General features: G+C 37.6%; 1 protein-coding gene across 2 annotated transcripts in view; it reads left to right on the top strand.

Annotated features, from left to right (window-relative positions):
• The window catches only part of myom2b (myomesin 2b), a 62104-nt gene that overhangs the window by 37944 nt on the left and 2906 nt on the right, over positions 1-21254 (top strand). The window contains exons 27-35 of one of the 2 annotated variants that reach the window (XM_065250446.2): positions 83-150; positions 238-351; positions 2509-2596; positions 2694-2732; positions 9866-9971; positions 13526-13689; positions 17188-17224; positions 17366-17388; positions 17479-17534. In XM_065250446.2, the coding sequence (XP_065106518.1) occupies positions 83-150; positions 238-351; positions 2509-2596; positions 2694-2732; positions 9866-9971; positions 13526-13689; positions 17188-17224; positions 17366-17388; positions 17479-17534 (695 nt within the window). Of the gene's footprint in view, positions 1-82; positions 151-237; positions 352-2508; positions 2597-2693; positions 2733-5934; positions 6027-9865; positions 9972-13525; positions 13690-17187; positions 17225-17365; positions 17389-17478; positions 17535-21254 lie in introns of those variants that run through there. The other variant, XM_073812892.1, reaches the window with a different exon arrangement.

Below are 21254 nucleotides of genomic sequence, written 5' to 3'. Positions count from 1 at the left end.
AGTAGAGTAGCAGATGTTTATTGAGTTGAGCATTCCCTTGATGAAAGTTCATGCTTCACAGTGTTCATGCTTAATTCCTTAGGCCCTCACTTCAGGGAATTCCTTTCTGTACACATTGCGGACAACGCTTCCGTCACTATCGTTTGCAAGGCAAGTGGAGTGGGAATTGGTTAAGCCAGAGCGTATTACACATCTCAGATTGACTGCTGATGTGCTGAAGTTTCTCCTGCTCTACAGGTGGCTAATCTGAAGAAAGAGTCTGTGTTCCAGTGGTATAAGGATGACGTGGAGGTCATTTCAAAGGTGCCTGCTGACCTGAACTCAGGAGTCTGCAAGTTCCCACTAACTGATGTAAGAGCTTTACCTCATGAATTTGGTGGGAATACTAGTGAGGTCCAACCGGATTTTACACCAGACATCACATTGTGGCCTGACCTAAAACAGGAATTATTTATTGTACAAAGTAAACAAATGATGGAATGAAGGCTGGGCTAAATATTGTGTTGACCGTGTGTCTTTAATCCCACATGGGGTCCGCAACAAAACTGCAGGGGGTCCGCCAAATGATGTTTAATCACAAGCTATTTTTTGTTAAAAATGTAAATGACACCACACCAGGTCTACATTATTAACTGCAACAAAACTATCATCCGCATTTAAAATCAATGAAATGTGAATTAAAAAAATTCGGATTGAAATTCTGACTAATTGAAAGAGACGAGTGACACACAGTGACAAAATCGCTTATAATGTGAATGTACAGTTACACTTTACATAGTGCCTAACCCTACATTCACATTATAAACGACGTTGTCACTGTGTGTCGCCCATCTCTTACAATGAGGTCATTGAGAAGCATTTCTAAATTCGTTTTTATAAACAAATGAGTACGTTCGCTCTCATGGGTAGTCGCTCCCGAAAGTTGCTCATCATTTGCACATATTGCACGACTGGACACGCCCCATTCGTTCGGCAATGGTCACTGTTGCTCATGTCGCTGGACGTCGGCAAGCTTCCAATGAAATGAATGGGATTGCGTCGCTGTCTGAATGCAGCATAATACAATAAAGCAGCTGCTTGTACCTTACTGCTTACTTAAATATCTCTGGGGGCCCCGGCGCCATGCCTCTCTCATCTAAGGGATCCCTGCGCCGAAAAACGTTGAAGACCCTTGGTATTGACCATGCTGTAGTATTAAGTGACAGTATTAAAGGACAAGTTCGGTATTTTAGACTTAAAGCCCTGTTTTCAGATTGTTTATGGTGTTTATTTTCGCGTGTTTGTGTTTCATCTCACAACTCTACAATGGGTTTAATGGTGCACTGGAACAATCCTTCCTAAAATGCATTAAACTTTCGTTTACAAAGACGTGAAACTCACCGAGTGGTCAGGGGTGTTCACTGGTATGCTCACACAAAAATCGCTGCAAAAGATGCTTTCCAACAGCTGTTTTAGCATTCGCAAGAATAGAAACCGTTCCTCACAGGACATCTAATACAAGTCAATGGAGTTGGTAAAAACTACGATAAAACCTGTTGGAGCGATTTTTGTGTGAGCATACCAGTGAACACCCCTGACCACTCGGTGAGTTTCACGTCTTTGTAAACGAAAGTTTAATGCATTTTAGAAAGGATTGTTCCAGTGCACCATTAAACCCATTGTAGAGGTCTAAGCTGAAACACAAACACGCGAAAATTCCGCAAATGCCGAAATTTCAGTCAAAACCGTTCTATTTCACCATAAACAATCTGAAAACAGGGCTTTAAGTCTAAAATACCGAACATGTCCTTTAAGTGATTTTTATAATAAAGTTAAATATACAGCCTTTTATTTCAACTACACAAGTTAAGGTGTTCTGCTGGTCTCTTTTGCAATCAAAACTTTTGTAATTTTTAGTAAAATTGTATTAGTAGCATTATTTTCTTCCTATCAGAAGACATGTGCAGATGTTTGAGTCTGGTGTAGGCAGCATTGGCAGGGTTTTCTGTAATGTAAGTGTATTCTTCAACAGTAGGCGTACTACTGTAAGAGCTAAGTACCATAACTAAGACTATTTCAATAGAAAGACACACAGTCCCCGCTGGACTGTTAGGGATAATTAGTCTGTTTTTCCAGTCGGTGTTCTTCCAGTTTACGAAGTAAAAGGGTTTGCGCAACCTCCATTAAAAACAACACAGGGCTTGACGTATGACAAACTTTTTATATTTCTTTTAATGGCTCTTGAGGTCGTATAGTGCCATGAGAAATAGCCAAAAAAACATGCAAATTAAGATAAATGACCATAAAAACCATTTGACTCCAGCGGGATTGAAACCAGACTGAATTGGTTGAGTTAGTGCAGTCATGTCATGTAAAGTTGGCCATTCCTTGTCATTTCTGAAAAATTACACAACTATATAAAATAGCTATAATTTACACCCAAGTCAGGAAACTATATTCATCTAAAGAAAGCGTCCCTCGGGTGGCCTGTTTTCATGAAACACAGTTTTTCTCCTCTTGCATTCCTAGTTTTCCAGGAAGGATGTGGGACTATATAAAGCAACCATCACTGATAACAGAGGCCAAGATGTGTCACAGATTGATGTTTCTGGGAAAGGTGACATCTCTGTGGATTGTCTTATCAAAATACAGAAAAATGTAAATGTGTGCTTCTCAGAAACATGCACTGAAACTCTCTTATTTTCCCTCCACAGCCTTTGATGACATTATTAATGATCTCACCCGTATTGCTGGTACGTATGCTGCGTTTCATCGGCTTGTCTTTCATTGTTAGCGCCAATCGATTTAAATCAATCTTCCTCGCTGCCATCTCCTCTGTCTGTGGTGTCTGAAACTGGGCATCTACCTTAAAATAGGGCAGAACTTCAATTATTAACCTTTTATGTTTTCCCATAGTTCATTTTTAGTGCTGCTGCACAGTAGTCAGGGTGTAAGTGATGGATTTTCAAGCCTATACAGTAGGTGGGTAGATTTAGATGACTGTCAAAAATAGGAGTGATTCAAATGCTAATCAGATCCAAAGAAAAAGCGGCATCCGTGTTTATTGTAAATATCACATAAAAGACCTAGAAGCATGTTGTTTTGCATAAAGACAATTAAGTTTGTTTATAGGACCATTAAGGCTAAAGGGGGTAGCACACCGGATGTGCAGCTCGTGGCGCGTCTAGGACAACTGGGAGGTATTGTACACTGGGAGTGCACATTAAATAGTGCGAGCTTTGTCCGATAGCGTCTACTTCAAATTGCAAAATACGTTAGCAGCCAATGTTAATTGTTAATGCTTTGGTGCAAATATGATGTTATTTAATGTTAAACTACGTGAGGGACTTTCTGAGTTGTAGCCCTGGCGCCACCTGTCGGCGCCGGTGTACGTATACTCATAGAAAACAATGTGTTAAATTTTTTTAGAACAGCGCTGAGCTACGCGTCCAGTGTGCGACCCCCTTTAGTTTACATGACAACTATATTAAAAACGAAAAAGTTTTTCCTTTGAATTTAGCAAAATTTCACATGCACAAGACAGCATTGTCGAATATATATGCGAATATACAGATCCTCAAAATGACAAAAGACGCTGTATTACCCGTGCCAGGCCAGTAGATGGCGATGTTAGTTTGTAAAGAAACATTGAGGCAAAAGCATTGAGAAATCTAGTTTAGATTGACAATGAGGTGTGCTTTTTATACTAAGGGTCTTCACGGGTTCACTTAGATCTGAAAACCCGAGGTCTGAGTGGATTCGAGTCTAAAAGTTTTACGAGTGCCTCAAGAGCGCTTGCGACATTGCGTGGCTGGCGTTAGGTTAATTCTGTTAATCAATTTTGAATGCACATTTTAGCAGTTACCTTTGTGTCATCGTCAGATAGCAAATGTAAATAAGTGGAGCAGCAGGCCAAATTGGTTGCAAGCTCACCTGTCTGGTGCGTGCAGGGCCACAGACTGCACACACGTAGGTGCCGTTTACATTCAGGTCCAGTAGGGTTAAAGATTGCCACTTGGTCCCAGGGTTGATGCCACCTAGAGGGAGAATAGGCAAATGCCAAGGGCCGCCAAAACCGCTACATCCATTTGTGGTAGTCCACCAATCAGTAATGACAGTAATAGACAAAGTTATAAAATGAGTTCGCCTTCATGCGGTGCCGCAAGAACCGACAGGCAGATGACATCAAAGTACTGCGGGAGTGATTAATAAGCATACTCCTCTGTATGATTCTTGAATCGTCTCTGGGTACTTTGATGTCATCCGCCTGTCGGTTCTTGCAGTGCCGCATGAAGTCAAACAAGCTTATATATGATAAACAACATTCAAAACTTTGTGACTGGCTGACTGACTTTAAGTAATGCTGAGAGCGGCTATCACGTCCTTTGTTTCTCGCTTAGCGAAACTGGCATCCAAAGACATGATGCAGGTATTTTGAAATCATTGTAATGTACTGTAAAAAATTACCTTGGCTTTGTTCTGTGTATTAGCGTCATTTCAGGCCAGATCATTTGCTGTTTATGCTGAGTTCAAAAACATAAGCGCTGTTGATGCATTGCCTCTGTTGAGACACTTTGACTGCATGTGCATGACAGCATCATGTGGGAGCTGACTATCAAAATAGCCAAAAAAAGTTTGAATTCAAAATTAAAGAACAAACAAAACTGGAGTTGCAGATTTTTTATGAATATTTATTGAAAAATGATCATACAATTGAATTTTTCTGCTTAGTAGTTTGTCTGTTTAACTTCCATTAGCAGATGATTTGTTTATGTATATTTAAGGTAAAGCAAAACATAATATAAATATATACATAGCCTATAATAGATACTGTATTCTGGTTCATTAGGAAGGTAAATCATGTTCATACCCAGCTAAAATAAAAAACAATAGAAGATACCGAGGCTCATTTACTGAAATAATGTCTAAGAGGTGTTCATCTGTAGTTTTTTTTGGTAACACTTTATTTTACGACCCGCAAAGTACCGTGTAATTAAACCGAATTTACAGCGTACCTATTTGTAACAACAGGGTACCTCTACAGTACGTACTTGTAGGTATAAGGGAATAATATTTTAAGTTTGGGGTAATAAGGGGGTAAGAATATGAAGATTTATAAATTATTTATACTCTAAGTATTTTATAACAACAGGGTACCTATTGTAATATTACGTGGTATGTATGACTTAGTCAAGTCTATGGGGAAATTATGTTTTATTATTTTTTTTTTTATTGTGAATTTTTCATATTGACTACTGAATGTTGTATACAGTCAATGTCTACGAGCCACATCGGCAAATAAATATAACAGCATATCACTTTTATTTTAGTAGCCTATATTACTTGCTTTTAATAACAAAAGTCCAGCTGATTTAATGTGGTTATCTTTTTTTTAAGGTAAGTACAATAAAAATAGCAACTTATTCCCTATTTACCAGGAAACTCCTACATTTGCGGACATATTTGAAGTGGTGCTTTGCGATTTATTTACTGTAAACACAAGTATTTTAGCCAAATATAATTTATGCAATGGCAAACCAGAATGAAACAACAGCAGATGGGTATCCAGCTTGCGCTAAAGCAAAAGACGACTACATGCGTACTGCGCAGGTGTAGAACGCGCGGCCGTCTTCAGGAGGTTTGCTGGAACGCGATCCTGAGGTGAAATTTCTTTAAGAGGTTTTAAAAACGTTCTACACTGTGGAGTACGGCTTCGAGTGATGTCAGCAGGATCCGCATGCTGGATAAGGTGACTGGTTTTGTTAATACATGACTCACGCATTTCAAACAATGTTTTTTCAAGAAAGTTGCTAGCTAACGGTAGCAGGTTAGCTAGCACATAAGTAAGCCTAAAATTTATAAACGTAACTGGCTCAGAAAACTCTGTTTCTGTCAAGGCACAGTGAAGAAATATTTACTGAAGGCTTTCATTTATGTTTTTTATATGTAATGCAGAACAGCATTTGTGAGACGACATCAACTCATCATCCGAGTGGACAAGAACACCAACAGAGGAAGCCAAGCCGCAAAAACAATGAAAAATTGTCATGACTTTTTATTTTAAATAAAAGTTATGTGATAATAAACATTAAGTGTTGGCTTAATTATAGTGTTTTTAAGATGTTTTGAAATAAAAATAAAAATATTCTGTATGTTTATGGTATTTACCCTATAACATTTATAACAAGAGGTGAACAAAGCACCACTTTAGTTTACAGCCCGCAAATATAAGAGTTACTTGGTACATACACAGAACAATCGGGGAATAAGCCTCACTTTAGTTTACAGCCCGCAAATATGAGAGTTACCTGGTAACTTCTGTATACATATAGAGATCAAAGAGGTACAAGTTGCTATTATTTTTATTGTGCGTTATATTTTATTTGCCGACGTGGCTTGTAGACATCAACTGTAGGCTATACAAAACACTTCATCAGGTAAGTAGCAAATATGAAAAAAAACATATTACACATAGACCATATTACCCATAGACGTAAGTCATACATACCACGTAATATTACAATAGGTACCTGTAGTTATGAAATACTTAGAGAATAATTTTCCATATATTCTTACCCCCTTATTACCCCAAACTTAAAATATTATTCCCTTATAACTACAAGTACGTACTGTAGAGGTACTCTGTTGTTACAAATAGGTACGCTGTAAATTCGGTTTAATTACGCGGTACTTTGCGGGTCGTAAAATTAAGTGTTACCGTTGTTTTTGTCTGCAATGTAGTGTTGTCTTTTTAATTTTACTGATGGAGAAAGCAAAACTGTTATCTTGTTATCCCCCCAAAAATTAGTGCAACAACAACATTTAATTTTACCTGCCCTAAAATGTTAAACCTGGGTGGTTTTGCATAATTTCTAATACATTTTAACAAACTGGCTTTTAATCCATATGTTAACTTGTAAAAAAAAAGATAAGTAATGGAAAAACATGTTTGATAACTGTAATGCTTTCTTACAGTGTAGAAAAAAAACACTATCATATTATTCTGAAAATTAGAGGGGCCAAGGGGTGCGAGGGGCCGCCAAAATAAATAATGCCTAGGGCCTTTAACTCCTTTCCCACCATTGACGAGTTATCTCGTCAATTAAAAGAAAAAAAATGCTTAAATCCTGTTCTTGATTAATTTTTATGTTAATCTGCAATACCACAATAAAGCGATTATCCACTAGATGCCGCACATGCCCAATTTATAAAAAACTGAAGCCAAAACTTTATTTATTAATTTTAAACTCTGTATATGTTTTGATAATCGTTCTGAATCTGATCTCTAACTAAATCCCTTTTCAAAAATACAATTATTTCAGCTTTTTGCTAAAATATTTTTTAAGAAAAATACCCATATTTAAGAGTTTATAAGCAGAGAAAAAAAAGTAGATAGGATGAAATGTTTTTTTCCCCATTTTTTGTTTGTTTGTTTATTTAAAAGCAGAGGGTCTGTTCTTTCATTTTATAGATTTGTATGTCTATATATTTTTAGAAGAAAATTTTCCTGGAAGGCATTATGTGAAACTTTTGTGAAAATCACAAAAAATGCTGGCAGGCAACTTTTCAAACAATGGCTGGCAGGGAATGAGTTAATGTCTTTGTGTCAGTTTATTGTTTAAAATGGTCCGCAAGTGTGTGTTTCACATAATGTAACACATGACCTTTTGACGTAATTAAAAGGCATTTCGTGAAACTTTTATAAAAATCATTAAAAAAAATGCTGTCGGGCAACATTTGGAAAAAATAAGGCTGGCGGCGAATGAGTTAAATATCTAGAACCCTACATGCCGGACTCCGGTCTAATTTTCTTGGGTTTGTCTCGGGTCGGATCTTTCTTTAAAAAAAAATTATGCACGTTGGGTTCGGGTAAAAAGTGATTTGTGCCATTTGGGGTTGAGTACATTTCTTTGGACCTGAGAAGACCTTTACTTTTTACCATACAAGTGACCCTGGATTATAAAGCAGCAACATTTTTAAAGTTTGGTGGAAAGTGCTAATAAAATCCCCATTTTTACAAGATGTAATATAATACCCAGGTGTGCCTAGCAGGTGTCTTTGAAGTTTCAGCTCAAAATAATTGACCCTAATTGGGTGGGAGCCAAAAACTGCTGTTTTCATGTAAAATGCAAATAAGCTCATGCATTGGGTTAAAAACAGATCTGATTCCTGTGAATACAGTCTGAGACAATTGTATCTTAAGCCACATTAGTGCTGCAACATGCTAACAAACACATTTAGAAAAGCTTTTGGGAAAAGTTAACCAGTCAGTGTGGGCGGGGCTTTTGTTAGTGTGACATCACATTAACAAGATCATCAAAACAGCATTACGAATCAGATGACTGTGATCACCGCATCAGAGCGGATCTTTCATTATCCACATGACAGAAATACATCCTATTACATCCACATTTGAAAATAACCAAACTTAACCCATATCAGTTAACTGTTTTCACCCATCCAACTGGTGGATGTGCCGCCAAACCTGTGGGAAACACTGAACTGAAGTAATATATCTGCCGCGTTTGTTCTGACTAAGATGCCTTACCAGTTCAGAGGGAAGCTGTCTCTGCTCCAGTATTTAAACCCTATAGATGTTGAAAAGCCCGGCTGATATAAACATAAACTTGATTTAGCGCAAGCTCGTAGTTTGAGCTTTCATCGTTTTAACAAATAATTTCCTAGATGTAAGAGTGTAATAAACTGATTTACATGCCATTTGCCAGATGATCATCTTTTGCAACTTTAAAGATTAAAATACAAATGACTTTTTTTAAATTTCTCCCGGTAAATCTGACCAAGCTCAAATTATAAATCATTATTATAAGATTATCATTGTGAATTGGGGCAAAGTAAGGAGACTTTGATTTTTTTTCTGCATATTCAAGCTACATATATATTTGATCCTTTTAGCAAACGCTTACAAAGAGACTAACAAATGAGGAAGCATCACATGCAATTTGTCATGAGAGTCAACAATAAATGTAGTACACAATAAAAGCTTATTTGAAGTATAGCCACTCCTCGCCTAGATTATAGCACTTTATTATAATGCAAAAGTAGTCTTTTCTTTTATAATTTTAGGTTGAAAAATGACCCAGGTATCTTCTTGACAGGACTATGCGTATTTGCATACACAATTACTTCAATACTCAATGTGGTTGGCCCAGTCAATGTTCTTATACTCCTCTGAGCTCTGTTTCACATTTTTTCAGCTTGATACATCTTTGTTCCAAAAAATAAAAGAAATAATGTGACTTGTAATGTGATCATTTATGCATTGTTCGTCTGTTGCTGTAATTACGAGAAGAAGCGGCGCTCATTTTATTCCCCTGTGTCCTTAAACACCATTCATTAAATAACAAACAAGTTTTGCTTAAACGCATGGGCCCTCATTTATAAAGTGTGCGTATGCACAGATTTGATAGTAAAGTGTGCGTACGCAAAAATCCACGGCTAAGTCCATATTTAAAAAACTGTGAAAAGTGCTTGGCCCCACTTCAGGGCCTGAGGAGACGTACGCACTTTTGCTTGTCCGATTGCTGAAGGTTTTTGGAAATATAAGCCATTCTTGATGCTCGAAAAGGATTTAAACATAACAAGACAGGTGCTCTTTATGATATTAATTAGGCATCGTTTAATTAATGTTCAACTGCGCACAATTTCAAGCTCATTTTTGCGTTTTGTGTCTAAAAGTGAGGTGTTTTCTATGTGTACATTCGGTTTATGAATTACCCGTGCGCATTTTTTGACTTTTCTATGCTCCATTTTATAAATGAGGCCCATGGTGCATTGCAGTGGTGCAGTTTAAATGCTGCTTTAAGTCCAACCAGCCCGTGTTGGTGAGTTTTAACATCTCTTTCCTTTCTGTTTTGGACCTGAACAGGACCCAGCGCGTCCGAGTTGTCGATCCAGTGCACTGCGGAGGGCATTATGCTGCAGTGCCATATGAAGTATTACACACAGGAGATGAAGATTCACTGGAAACATAAGTATGCATAAATTTTATCTGTCTGAAAATGTTTTTTTAAGAAAAAAACATTAGAGTAAATCAAACGTGCGGGCCTTTTCACGTCCCGGGGTGTAACAACGGCTTTTCTTGTAAACATGATTTTGGCTTTTGCTCCATTATTGTGCTGCTTGAGTGTGAGGTGTACATAATAAATGATTATTGAACTATGGGAAATTACAGGATTAGAGAATCGTCCTGTTCCCATTCTGATGTTGACGCAAAACAAATCATTGTGATTTGCTGTTATCTAATGCTCTGCCCTGGAGGTGATCCAGTAGCATGTGAAATACAATCGTATTGAGAAAAGCCTCTTTCCGCATGCTTGGTTTCTCAAGTCCCTGTATTAGCATTGAAGTGGCTATTCTGGGTCTTTTCTCCCCCCGGTTTACGTTTTGAATCTCATGCAGAGCAGGTTTTAAAGCAGGGGGGATTTCACATGCAGTGACACAACAGAAATAAACACCCGTCGTGTATAATTTTATACCAGGGACATGCTAATTTGACACTTTCAATATTTTCAAGAGCATTTACTCTCTTCGGGAAACAATTGAACAAACAGTTCTGGAGTTTAACCAGAGTCTTACACTCTCAACTTAACTCAAATGTATTTGCATAGTGCTTTTTACGATTGTTTCAAAGAGCTTTCCATAAAAATAAAGAAATGACAGAAAACGTGAAAGCTTAATATGAAATAATATACGACATTGTATAATATAGAATTGTGTGCAGCATGCATATAAAACTTTTTCTCAAAACTCTTACACTGTGCCCTAGGGCTTTGAACCAAATATTTTTCACAGTGGTTCGTTCCGAACAGAAACAGTATTTTAACGTTTCCGGTTTTCGGTTCAACCCTAAAATTGATGTTCCTGAACTGATTAGAACAAAAAAATATTCCCGAAAATTTTTTTCCTGAGCCGGTTAATAGCGTTCCATCTCAGCTGTGGGACGGAGGACGAATTCCAAACGGCGCTTCAGGAAGAAGATGCAGCATAAACAGTCGCACTACATAAAGTGAAAATGACGTTGTTTTTCAGTGCTTTATTCGCCAGTTGTATTTTAATTAAGGTGACCAGACGTCCCCGTTTTCCAGGGACAGTCCCGTTTTTGGTGTTCTGTCCCCAACTGAAGCTGTCCCCGGAAATGTCCCCGTTTTACAGCATGTCCAAAACAACCAGCAAATACACTGAAAAACCCGATCAACATAGCGTTTGTAGTACCAGACCGGAGCAATCATGTAATGATTATTTTCACCAGCAGAGGGGGCCGCGAGCTACATGTTACTTGCACACGCCACTGATTTAGCAATGAAGAATTTACTACTAGACACATGAGAAAGCGTCATTGTCATCAATCAAATTATCATAAAAAATGAAAACAGTCAAAGTTATCAGGGGTTAAGGTACTAACTACTCATGTTAAATTAAAATAATAAACCAATAAAGTGAACTGATCACAGTATGTTACGGAGCATTTGTTTTGTGTAGGCTAAATTTACATTTTGCATTATTCCTTCTGTTCTTCACGTTTCCAATGTTATGAAATCAGCTGAAGTAGTGCATTAGAAGTCATTTTTGATGAGGTATATCTCTTGTGTAAAAAACGGGAGAAAATTGATTTTTAGGCTACAGAAATTGTTCAATTAATTGAATTAGAAACACTGCAAAAAATGACTTTCTTATTAGTAGTTTTCTCTTGTTTTGTAGTACAAATACAAAAAAATTCTTAAGTCAAGATGCATTTTCTTAATGGGCAGAATTACCTAAGAATATAAGTTTAATTTTTAGACCAAAAGATCAAATTTGTGCTTAAAACAAGCAAAAAATTCTACCACTACTTAATTCAAGAAAAATATTTTTTGCATGTTTTAATTCACAAGCACATTTTTTTTGTCTTAAAGCTAGATTTATCTTAGGGGATTTTGCTTATCAAGAAAATCTTGTTTAAAGATTTTTTTGATATTTGTACTGAAAATAAGACAAAAATTCTATTCTAAGTAAGAAGAAAGTCATTTTTGCAGTGAACCCACAACAATAAAAAAGAACACTTAAAAAAACATTTTGTCCCCATTTTTTAATTCATAGATAACAACAAATGAGATTTTAATGATATTGTCACCATTTAACTAGGAAATGTCCCTGGTTTCCATTTAAAAATCTGGTCACCTTAATTTTAATGGACTACAGTATGAGACACAGTAGTGCAACTCTCTCTCAAGTTTATATATCAAGAGTTCTGATCTTTGAAGGGCATAGGGATAATCACGTTTGATTGAAGTTGGACCGGAGACATTCAACCGCATGCGTCTGTGCGTACAGAAAATTGTTCACTTTAGCACCTTTTAGCAGTTAAATTGTTTAAAATCACTTAAGTGTTAACATTTTCAAGCCTTTGAAATACGTGCAAATGATCAACTTTCACCCTATTTAAATTTGCGTATTAATCCGCAAGTCGCATGCGTGCCGAACCGTGGGTCGTGATCTGTACGGATCACGGATCAACTGTGATCCGTTACACCACTAATAATTAGTATTAAAAAACAAACATATTGAGATACTTGGTAGCCTACAATATTTACCTCTTGGCAAACTTCTAATTTCTCTGATGAGTCAACGACGACCGGAAGTCAACTTCACCGAGTCATATTGCACAGAAATCTTGTCAAAGAACGAAAAAATTAACGCTATTAACCGGTTAACATTATTTTAAATAAACGATTCTGTTCCAGAACATATATTTTTGAAAGTTTCTGGTTTCGTTTCTGTTCCTTACAAAACATCAAAAGTTTTTGGTTTTCGTTTTCATTCCGTGAACTCGTTCAAAGCCTTGCTGTGCCCTATCCATGTGCAATAAATGAAAGTGACAAGCAATAAAAACTTGTTTCTTACAGAGTGTTTGTTACTTGTCGCTAGCACAAATAAGGTAGAGGTCTTCTCGCTATTAAACCCGAAACGACCCATATTACTTTTTACCCGACAAGACCAAGGCAAACCGATTGGAGCCGAATGTAAACTGCACCGACGTATGTGCCATCTTTATAGCCCAGTCAAACAGAAAGAAACCTTGGTGGCCTCGCAACCAATTTGGTCCGATGCGCCATTGTTTTTCATTTGTTATCTGACAACGACATCAAGGTATGTCGCTTACATCAAGGTACCACTTACAGTGTGCATTCAAAATTTATTGAAAGGTCTGGCTCAATGAAAATTAACTTACCGCCAGCCACACTGTCACAAGCTTTCTTGGCAAACGGTGGTGGGGGGGGGTCGGATCTATGTGAACCCGTGAAGACTTCTAACATGAATCTTTTAGTGGTTTGATTATAATTATTGATAAAATTTCATTGGTCCAAAATTCTTCTGTCCACTAAGAAATATATTGGAAACTGGTCATATCACATCCGTTGAACACATGGTGTTGATAACATTAAAATTCCCTAAGTTTGCACATGCACTTGTATTGGTTCTGTTATTTATGTTTCCTGATAATGTGATGTGGCACATTTGTGAATAAGTTTGAATTTTGTAATTCCAGGGAAACTAAAATCACCGCATCAGACAGACTGCGTGTTGGTGGCAATCCAGCAATGGCAACTCTGGAGATAGTTGAGCCTACTGATAAAGATAAAGGACTGTACATCATTGAGATTATGGACCCTGAGAAGACACACTCTCGATCCCTGGATCTCTCTGGAGAAGGTGAGTCGAGCTTTATTGGAAATGCCATTACTTGATAACTAATGATTTCCAAGCATAAGCCAACTTTAGGGGGTCATACCATGACAAGCTCTATTTTCATTCATCTTTTAAACTAAAATAGTGAGATGATGTCCTATAAAAACATACCTCAAACCTTCCTCACCATCTAAAAGAAGCTGCAAAAAAGGCTTGTTTTGAACTTCTGTAATGTTGTGTATACACACCGAACATGGATTCACAGCAACCTCGCGGGTACTGTAGATTATATACAAAGACACTGTAACGATCAGCCTTACTGGTTGAGTTACAATTGTTAAAAATGGTGACCTGGTAATTTCTAAACCACAAATAATACTAATCTTGTGCGAATAGCACTTTAGTGACACTTTTCAGTGCAGGTTAATTTAATCTGCTACAATATAATGCAGGCAGCAGGTTTTTGTGGCAGAAATAAGCCCCAATAGTGTGATCAGGACCCCACGTGCAACATTTCACAATAATTTAGCAATTTCGCAAAAACAACCTGCTGCCTGTACATTAGCCCACTTATTACATGGCTATAAGTAAGGTAAGACGCATTACATATTCATTTAAAATATTTGATTTGCCCATTTTGAACAAATGCATACCTTAACAAACAGGAAATCCTGTTTACTTTCGGTTTAAAGATAAGACATTTTTTTCAAATGTTAAGAACACACTATTTAGTTTAATTATTTGTTAATATAATGTCATATTTGTTATTAAAATACATATACCCTTATTTTTGTGTAAATGAAACTGTACCCGTCAAACTTATTTGCAACCGTGTGTTAATAGTTTCAGGCTCTTGTCATCTCAGAATAAAATACCTTGGAATGTAGCAACTGGCCAATCAGAATCAAGCATTCAAGTGCCGTGTGATAAACACTATACTTGAATCAGCCTGATCGACTGAGTTACAAAAGTTAAAAGGGGTTTGATTTAACTGTGTGAGTCTGTGAGATTAAAATAGTGTTAAAAGGATGAGACAAACAGGAGAAATTCAGTTGTATTAAAGGTGTATTTACAAGATTCTCATTAGAATTAAAAGAACACCCTAAAACTCTTTGGGCAGTTTCCAGGACAGGCTTTAGATTAATCCAGGACTAGGCCTTAGTTATTTAGGACATGCAAGTAGTTTTTACAAACAAACCTCTCAAAAAACTATACTGGGGCCCGTTTCAAAAAGGAGGTTCAACCAACTCTGAGATAAAACTTGAAATCTGAGTTGACTTACTCTGAGATAGGAAACTTCTTAGGAGTTTTCACTTAACCACTTTTCTGAAACGGGCCCCTGGTGTGCATCTTGAGACAAACAATGGCACTATCTATGTTAAGATATGTCAGTATAAGGTGTTTTGAAATAAAAGCAGCTCAAGCATGCATTTACAGTAAGTCTGGGACTTAAGGGCGATTTATAGTCGTGCGTAGGTCCTACGCCGTAGCTACGCCGTAGGCCATCCGTAGCCTGTGCATAGCTCTGCGTAGCCTGACGCGCACCTCACAAAATGTTTAACAGCGCGTCAGATCTACGCGGACCGCAAGTGCTGTGATTGGTCCACCAGAACCCCTCCTGTCAGGTATTTCCGTTTGTGACGGTGAAAACAAAGGTGAGCCAAGTTGAGGAGTGATTTAACTCAAACTGTATCAAAAGTCGCTGTTTATTTACTTCCATCATTGCTGGTCTTCTCAAATTATACACAACAAGTTGCTGTTTCTTCTTCGTTTCTGGGTTAACTTGCTTAGCTTCTTCTTCTGTGACTTCTTTTGCTGCTACTGTGGTTACACGCGTGATTACTGCCTACCAGCGGTCTGCGGGTGTGTTTGCACGTCGATGCGGACGACGACGCACAAGTATAAATGAAAAATGACGCGGAACCTACGCCGTCCCGGCTACGCCGTAGGACCTACGCACGACTATAAATCGCCCTTAAGTCCTGTCCGGGAAACCGCCCAAACTGTTAAAAGCATGGAATACAAAAAAGAAATCTAAAACAATCTAAAAGTCCAAGCGTGTAAAAGGTCCAAATGTGCAAAGTGTCCACCGGTGTAAACACTATTGAAAGGGTAACCCCAAATCCTTGCTTTGTGACTCTAAAGGAAAGTCCAAAAACAGCAACTGCACTCTCCAACAAACATTAGAGCTAAGCTAAGCTAAAACGTGTATCTTATGTGGCATTGTCACAGCTTATTTAACATGAGACGAGGGCTTTTACTGCATATAAACTTAAAAAACAAAAAAAAAATAATATTTAACATTTGAACAAAAAAAAATACTTTCTTATTTAGTATTTTTTTCTTGTTTTCAGTAAAAAAATATCAAAAAATTGTTAAATTAATATATATTTTCTTGATGAGCAAAATCACTTAAAAAAGTCTAGTTTTTAGACAAAAAAAAAACACGTAAGCAAAATTGTGCTTCAAACAAGCAATTAATAAAAATCTGCCAATGGAATAAGAAATAAATTCTTGATATAAGTGTTTATAAAAAAAGTAAACTTATTTCAGGAAAATTTTCCGTATTCCATTGGCAGACTTTTTGCTTGTTTTAAGCACTAATTTGCTTCAAGTTTATATTTGTTGTCTTAAAGCTAGACTTATTTTCCTAGGTCATTTTGCTCATCAAGAAAATACATCTAAATTTAAGACAAGGAGCAGCAGCAAAATAAACATCTAAAGGTCAGAGAGAGAGGGTTGACTAAGGTCATAAAAACTAAATTGTTTGGCTGAAAAAGTCTTGACTAAGACTATAAGTGGACCTCAGGGAAATAAAAAAATAAAAATAAAAAAATGTATGACGTGACCCCTTTATAAAGCAGCATTATAAAAAAATCCAATTAAACCTGAACTAATTGGAGTGCCAAGTGAAATACGTTGAACAACAGCTCTGCATCACCTCAGATGTGAACATTAATGAGAACAGCATCAAAGCAGGAAACAAGAAAAACTGTCTCATGTTTTTAAAAGTGGTTCTGTCTCTCGGTGTTTTCACTCCAAAAGATTATCTTTGAAAATAAACTTCACCTTGCATCAGATTTGTTATGACCAGACGCAGGCACTGATCCTGTACGGACATGTTCATAATTGGAAGTAAAGGCCAGAGTTGCAGGTGCACAAACAGGAAATGGATTTAGGGAAATCCAGGGATGAAACAACAGCATCATAGCATGAAAGGTTGAGATACTGGCAGAGGTTTCAGATAGTAAACAGACTGTTTGATGACAAACATAATCAAGGTCTGGTGTCAGGTCATGTGATTTGCCGAATGGTGACAGTAATGAGTGGAGGAAGGAGAACTATTTCCAGCCATGCGGGAAAACAATGCTATTAAAATAATGAGAGCTGATTTTCTTTTTATACCGTGCCTCCGGGACAAGATGCAGAGAGTAGAGAGAGGCGGTTTTCTTTTATTTTTTATTGTATTCATGTTTTATCTGCTTATAACTTTAATCCATTTCTTTCTCCCTCCACCCGTAGCCTATGAAAAGGCCTATGCAGAGTTCCAGAGACTCAAGTAAGATAAACGTTGCCTCGTGACTTTTCACGGCCTACATGTTTAGCAATGCAGAGCATGTGTGCTGCATGTCAGTGTTTGGGTAAAATATTGAGGTCTGGTAATGAACTCGTAACGATTCTCTTTTCTCTTGCCCTTCAGAGCGGAAGCATTTGCCGAAAAGAGTGAGTATTCTCAGTCATTCCTGGCACACTTGGTGGTCCTGACATGTAATGGTATTCCTTGATTTAACCTCATGATGTTTTTATTGTCAGATCGTGGTAAAGTGGTTGGTGGTCTTCCTGATGTTGTGACTATCATGGAAAAGAAGGTTGGTTTAAGCTTTGCATGTGTAAAACCACACTAAAATAAATTTTATTCATAGGCGCCAATCCCATGCTCGAGTGACCACCGAAATGGTAAAGCACCCACGGAAAGATTACAAAAACACTTTTGAAATTCGGGAGCCTCTCTGATTGGTGGATCTCACGAGTTGTGATATCTACAATCCTTAAATGAATAAGCTGAATAAGGGTCTTCACCATGCGCAACTATAACCATGCTGAAAACGAGACTTGGGCGCTCCAGTAGTGTCTGCTGTTGCTACGTTGTGTCCAGGACCCACCAACGGGAAAACAAACAAACAGAAACAAACAAACATACACAGAGTTTAAAATTTGTAAAATTAGTTTTCACTTCCGTTTTAATAAATTGTGTAAGAGTGCTGTCTAGTGGATAATAGCAGAATTACAGATTACCGTAAAAAAAAATGACGTCAGGAGTGCGTCATTGGCAGGGAAATGTTTTCACTTAATTGACGAGATAACTCGTCAACGGCGGGGAAAGAGTTAAGAATGTTTCTTTTAGGAACCAAAAATGGTTCTTCTGTGTCATCGCTGTAGCACCTTTATTTTTACAGAGTCTCATTGCAGTTTGTGACATAGGCATGAAATCTATTGGAGCTTTTTCAGCCTAGGACTTTTCCCAAAGGGTTTTTCTCCTAGGAGTTTTCTCAACCCCTTGGGAGACAATAGCTTAACTTATGGCGCTTTTCCATTGTGTATCACCCCACTGTTTGGTTTGGGTCAGGTCGGGTTAGATTACCTCACTTTGGCTTAGCTTTGGTTAGCTTTTCCATCGAGTTTAGTATCACTTCGGAGTGGGAGGGATTATAGGCGTGTCGTTATATTTGCATTGCCTACTTCTGTGACTTCATACAAGTGAGAGCGTTGTTGTACATTCCCATACATTCATTTATTTCTCAGTCCGCCACAAAATTAAAATTGGCCACCACAAATAGATGTTTGCACATCGCGTTTATCACTACCTCTGTATCACATGACAGTTTCTGTACAAACACCCGTGGCGCTCCGCTGAGCCTCATTGAAGTTGTATTTAAGCATATATAATGCTGACATGCTCGTCGCAAATGTTCCGCCACAAACTGCAAGTCAGGAAAAAACTGTTATGGCGTTCCTGATTCTCAACCTGTGGATGTTTTTCATCGCTAAAAGGGAGTTTGGGAACTTATAGCAGAGCACAGATGACAACATGTTTACTCGAGAACAGCGCAAGCAAGCATGAAGGTAAAGATAATCTTTTACATTATAGCATTATCTCAAAGGTACACATTGGTACCCAAATGGTACAGGACCTTTTTAAAAGATAGCATTCCAGTGACAACGTCTGTACCTTTTTTCTGCGAGGTGTGGACTAAATTCTTCTTTTTTCATCTTGCTCAGAATGACTTTCAACCCAACTTATTTCCCCTTTGTGTCATTCAACAGGACTTTTAATCTAAGTGTCTGTTGTGTGTGCACCACATTTTTCTTTCTGCCATTCGGGAGCACAGAACGCAGCATTGTTTTTCCTCATTTGTTAATTAGTTTTTAAACTTTAAGTGCTCCATTATTCAACATTTAATCAGTAGATTTTATCCTTGCTTTTATTTGGTTTATATTCTGTAGGCTACTCTTCATTGGAAACCATCGACACTTCTAATTATGGCTGTTTATTTTCTGGGAAATAGTGTTTTTCTATTGGTTTGGTGTGCAAATCCAACCCATGAGTCTTATTGACCGTTACTAAGGTTAAAGCAATATTGCATTTTCTTAAAGAAAAATCCAGATAATTTACTCACCACCATGTCATCCAAAATGTTGATGTCTTTCTTTGTTCAGTTGAGAAGAAATTATGTTTTTTGAGGAAAACATTGCAGGATTTTTCTCATTTTAATGGACTTTAATAGAGCCCAACATTTAATACTTAACTCAACACGTTTTTTACAACGGAGTTTCAACGGACTCTAAATGATCCCAAACGAGGCATAAGGGTCTTATCTAGCGAAACAATTGTCATTTTTGACAAGAAAAATAACAAATATGCTTTTTTAAACCACAACTTTTCGTTTAGGTCCGGTCCAGCGCAACCTAATGTAAATGCGTAAAATGACGTAGGAAGGTCACGTGTTACATATATAAAACGCACATTTGCGGACCATTTTAAACAATAAACTGAGACAAAGACATTAATTAGTATCAGTTGACATACAACAACGTAGGAACGGTCCTCTTTCTCAACACTTGTAAACACTGGGGCCGAGTTTCGCGTTCGTCCTCTGTGACCTCTTGACGTCATGACGTATTGGGTGAGGTCGCGCTGGCGCATCACGATCGGATTTAAACGAGAAGTTGTGGTTTAAAAGTGTATATTTGTTATTTTTATTGTCAAAAATGACAATCGTTTTGCTAGATAAGACCCTTATGCTCGTTTGGGATTGTTTATAGTCCTTTGAAACTCCGTTGAAAGGACATCAACAAAGAAAGACATCAACATTTTGGATGACATGGTGGTGAGTAAATTATCTGGATTTTTCTTTTAAGAAAATGGAATATTCCTTTAACGTGGCAGCTAAAACTATTCCATGCTGATTAACATGGATAACATGGGGAAATTCGTGTCCATGAACACAAATCAGTAGATTTAAATATTGTGACTATATCATGAACTGCCGTGAGAATGGTTTGTTTATTTATAAGACAATAAAGGGCTCATTATAGTTGTGTGTACACCCTACGGCATAGCCTCCGCGCTTCGGTTTTCATACTTCTGTCCGTGTCCATGTGCAATTACACATGCAAACGTATAATACACAGTAGCAGCGCAACCGCCAAAGAAGAAGCAGCTTGGCCAGTCCACAAACGAAGAAGGAGACGCAGCACTTTTGTTGCAATTTGAGTTCAATATCACTCCTCAACTTGGCCCATCTTTGTTTTTATTGTGGCAAGCGGAAATGCATATGAAGAAATGCAAATTTTTTATTGATGGGAGGGGTCCAAGTGGACCAATCACAGCGCTTGTGGTCCGCGTTGTTAAAATTTTGTAGAGGTTTGTGTTAGACAATAAAATTTGTATATAATAGCGGAGATATGGATTGCTGGAAAAACTTGTCATTGGCAGGGAAGCGTTTTCTCTTCATTGTTGAGTTAACTCGTCAATGGCGGGGAAAGAGTTAATGTAGAGCATGATTTGGCCTTATTATAAATCACTTAGTGATCTTCGTTGTGTAAAGTTATATTTAGTCTTTCACCTTTATGGCGACATCATATTTGTAACTCGCCCACTAAACCTCATAACTTTAACACAGAGATACCCGAAAAAGGCATGGGGCAAACGATACTCACATGAATGCACGTAGATGTTGCTTAGAAAAGCAGCCCAACATCAAAAGAGTAATTTGGAGACACTGCAGATTAAATAACAAAAGGGGTTTTAAATGGTTCATTTAAGCTCTTTAACAAAAATGCAAGCTCCGCATTCATAATCCAGCTACCCTACTGGATGCTTGCCCATTGTGAGTGTATTACAAAGTAAATGACTGTTTTTTGGTAATGAAAAGGATGGGACACATCAGTGATGTGTAATGCCGCAGGCATGTGTATCGTTGAGATTGTTTCCTCTTCAGCTTTGGGAGTGTGTGCTGGAGGGCGTCTCACTCCTCGGCTTCTTAGATCCAGTGTCCATTGTCTTCTCCCTCGTAATCCGTTGCTGA

The sequence above is a fragment of the Paramisgurnus dabryanus genome, chromosome 20 (assembly GCF_030506205.2).
Source record: "Paramisgurnus dabryanus chromosome 20, PD_genome_1.1, whole genome shotgun sequence".
Taxonomy (NCBI): Eukaryota; Metazoa; Chordata; class Actinopteri; order Cypriniformes; family Cobitidae; genus Paramisgurnus; species Paramisgurnus dabryanus.
This window is presented reverse-complemented; position numbering and strand designations above follow the sequence as displayed.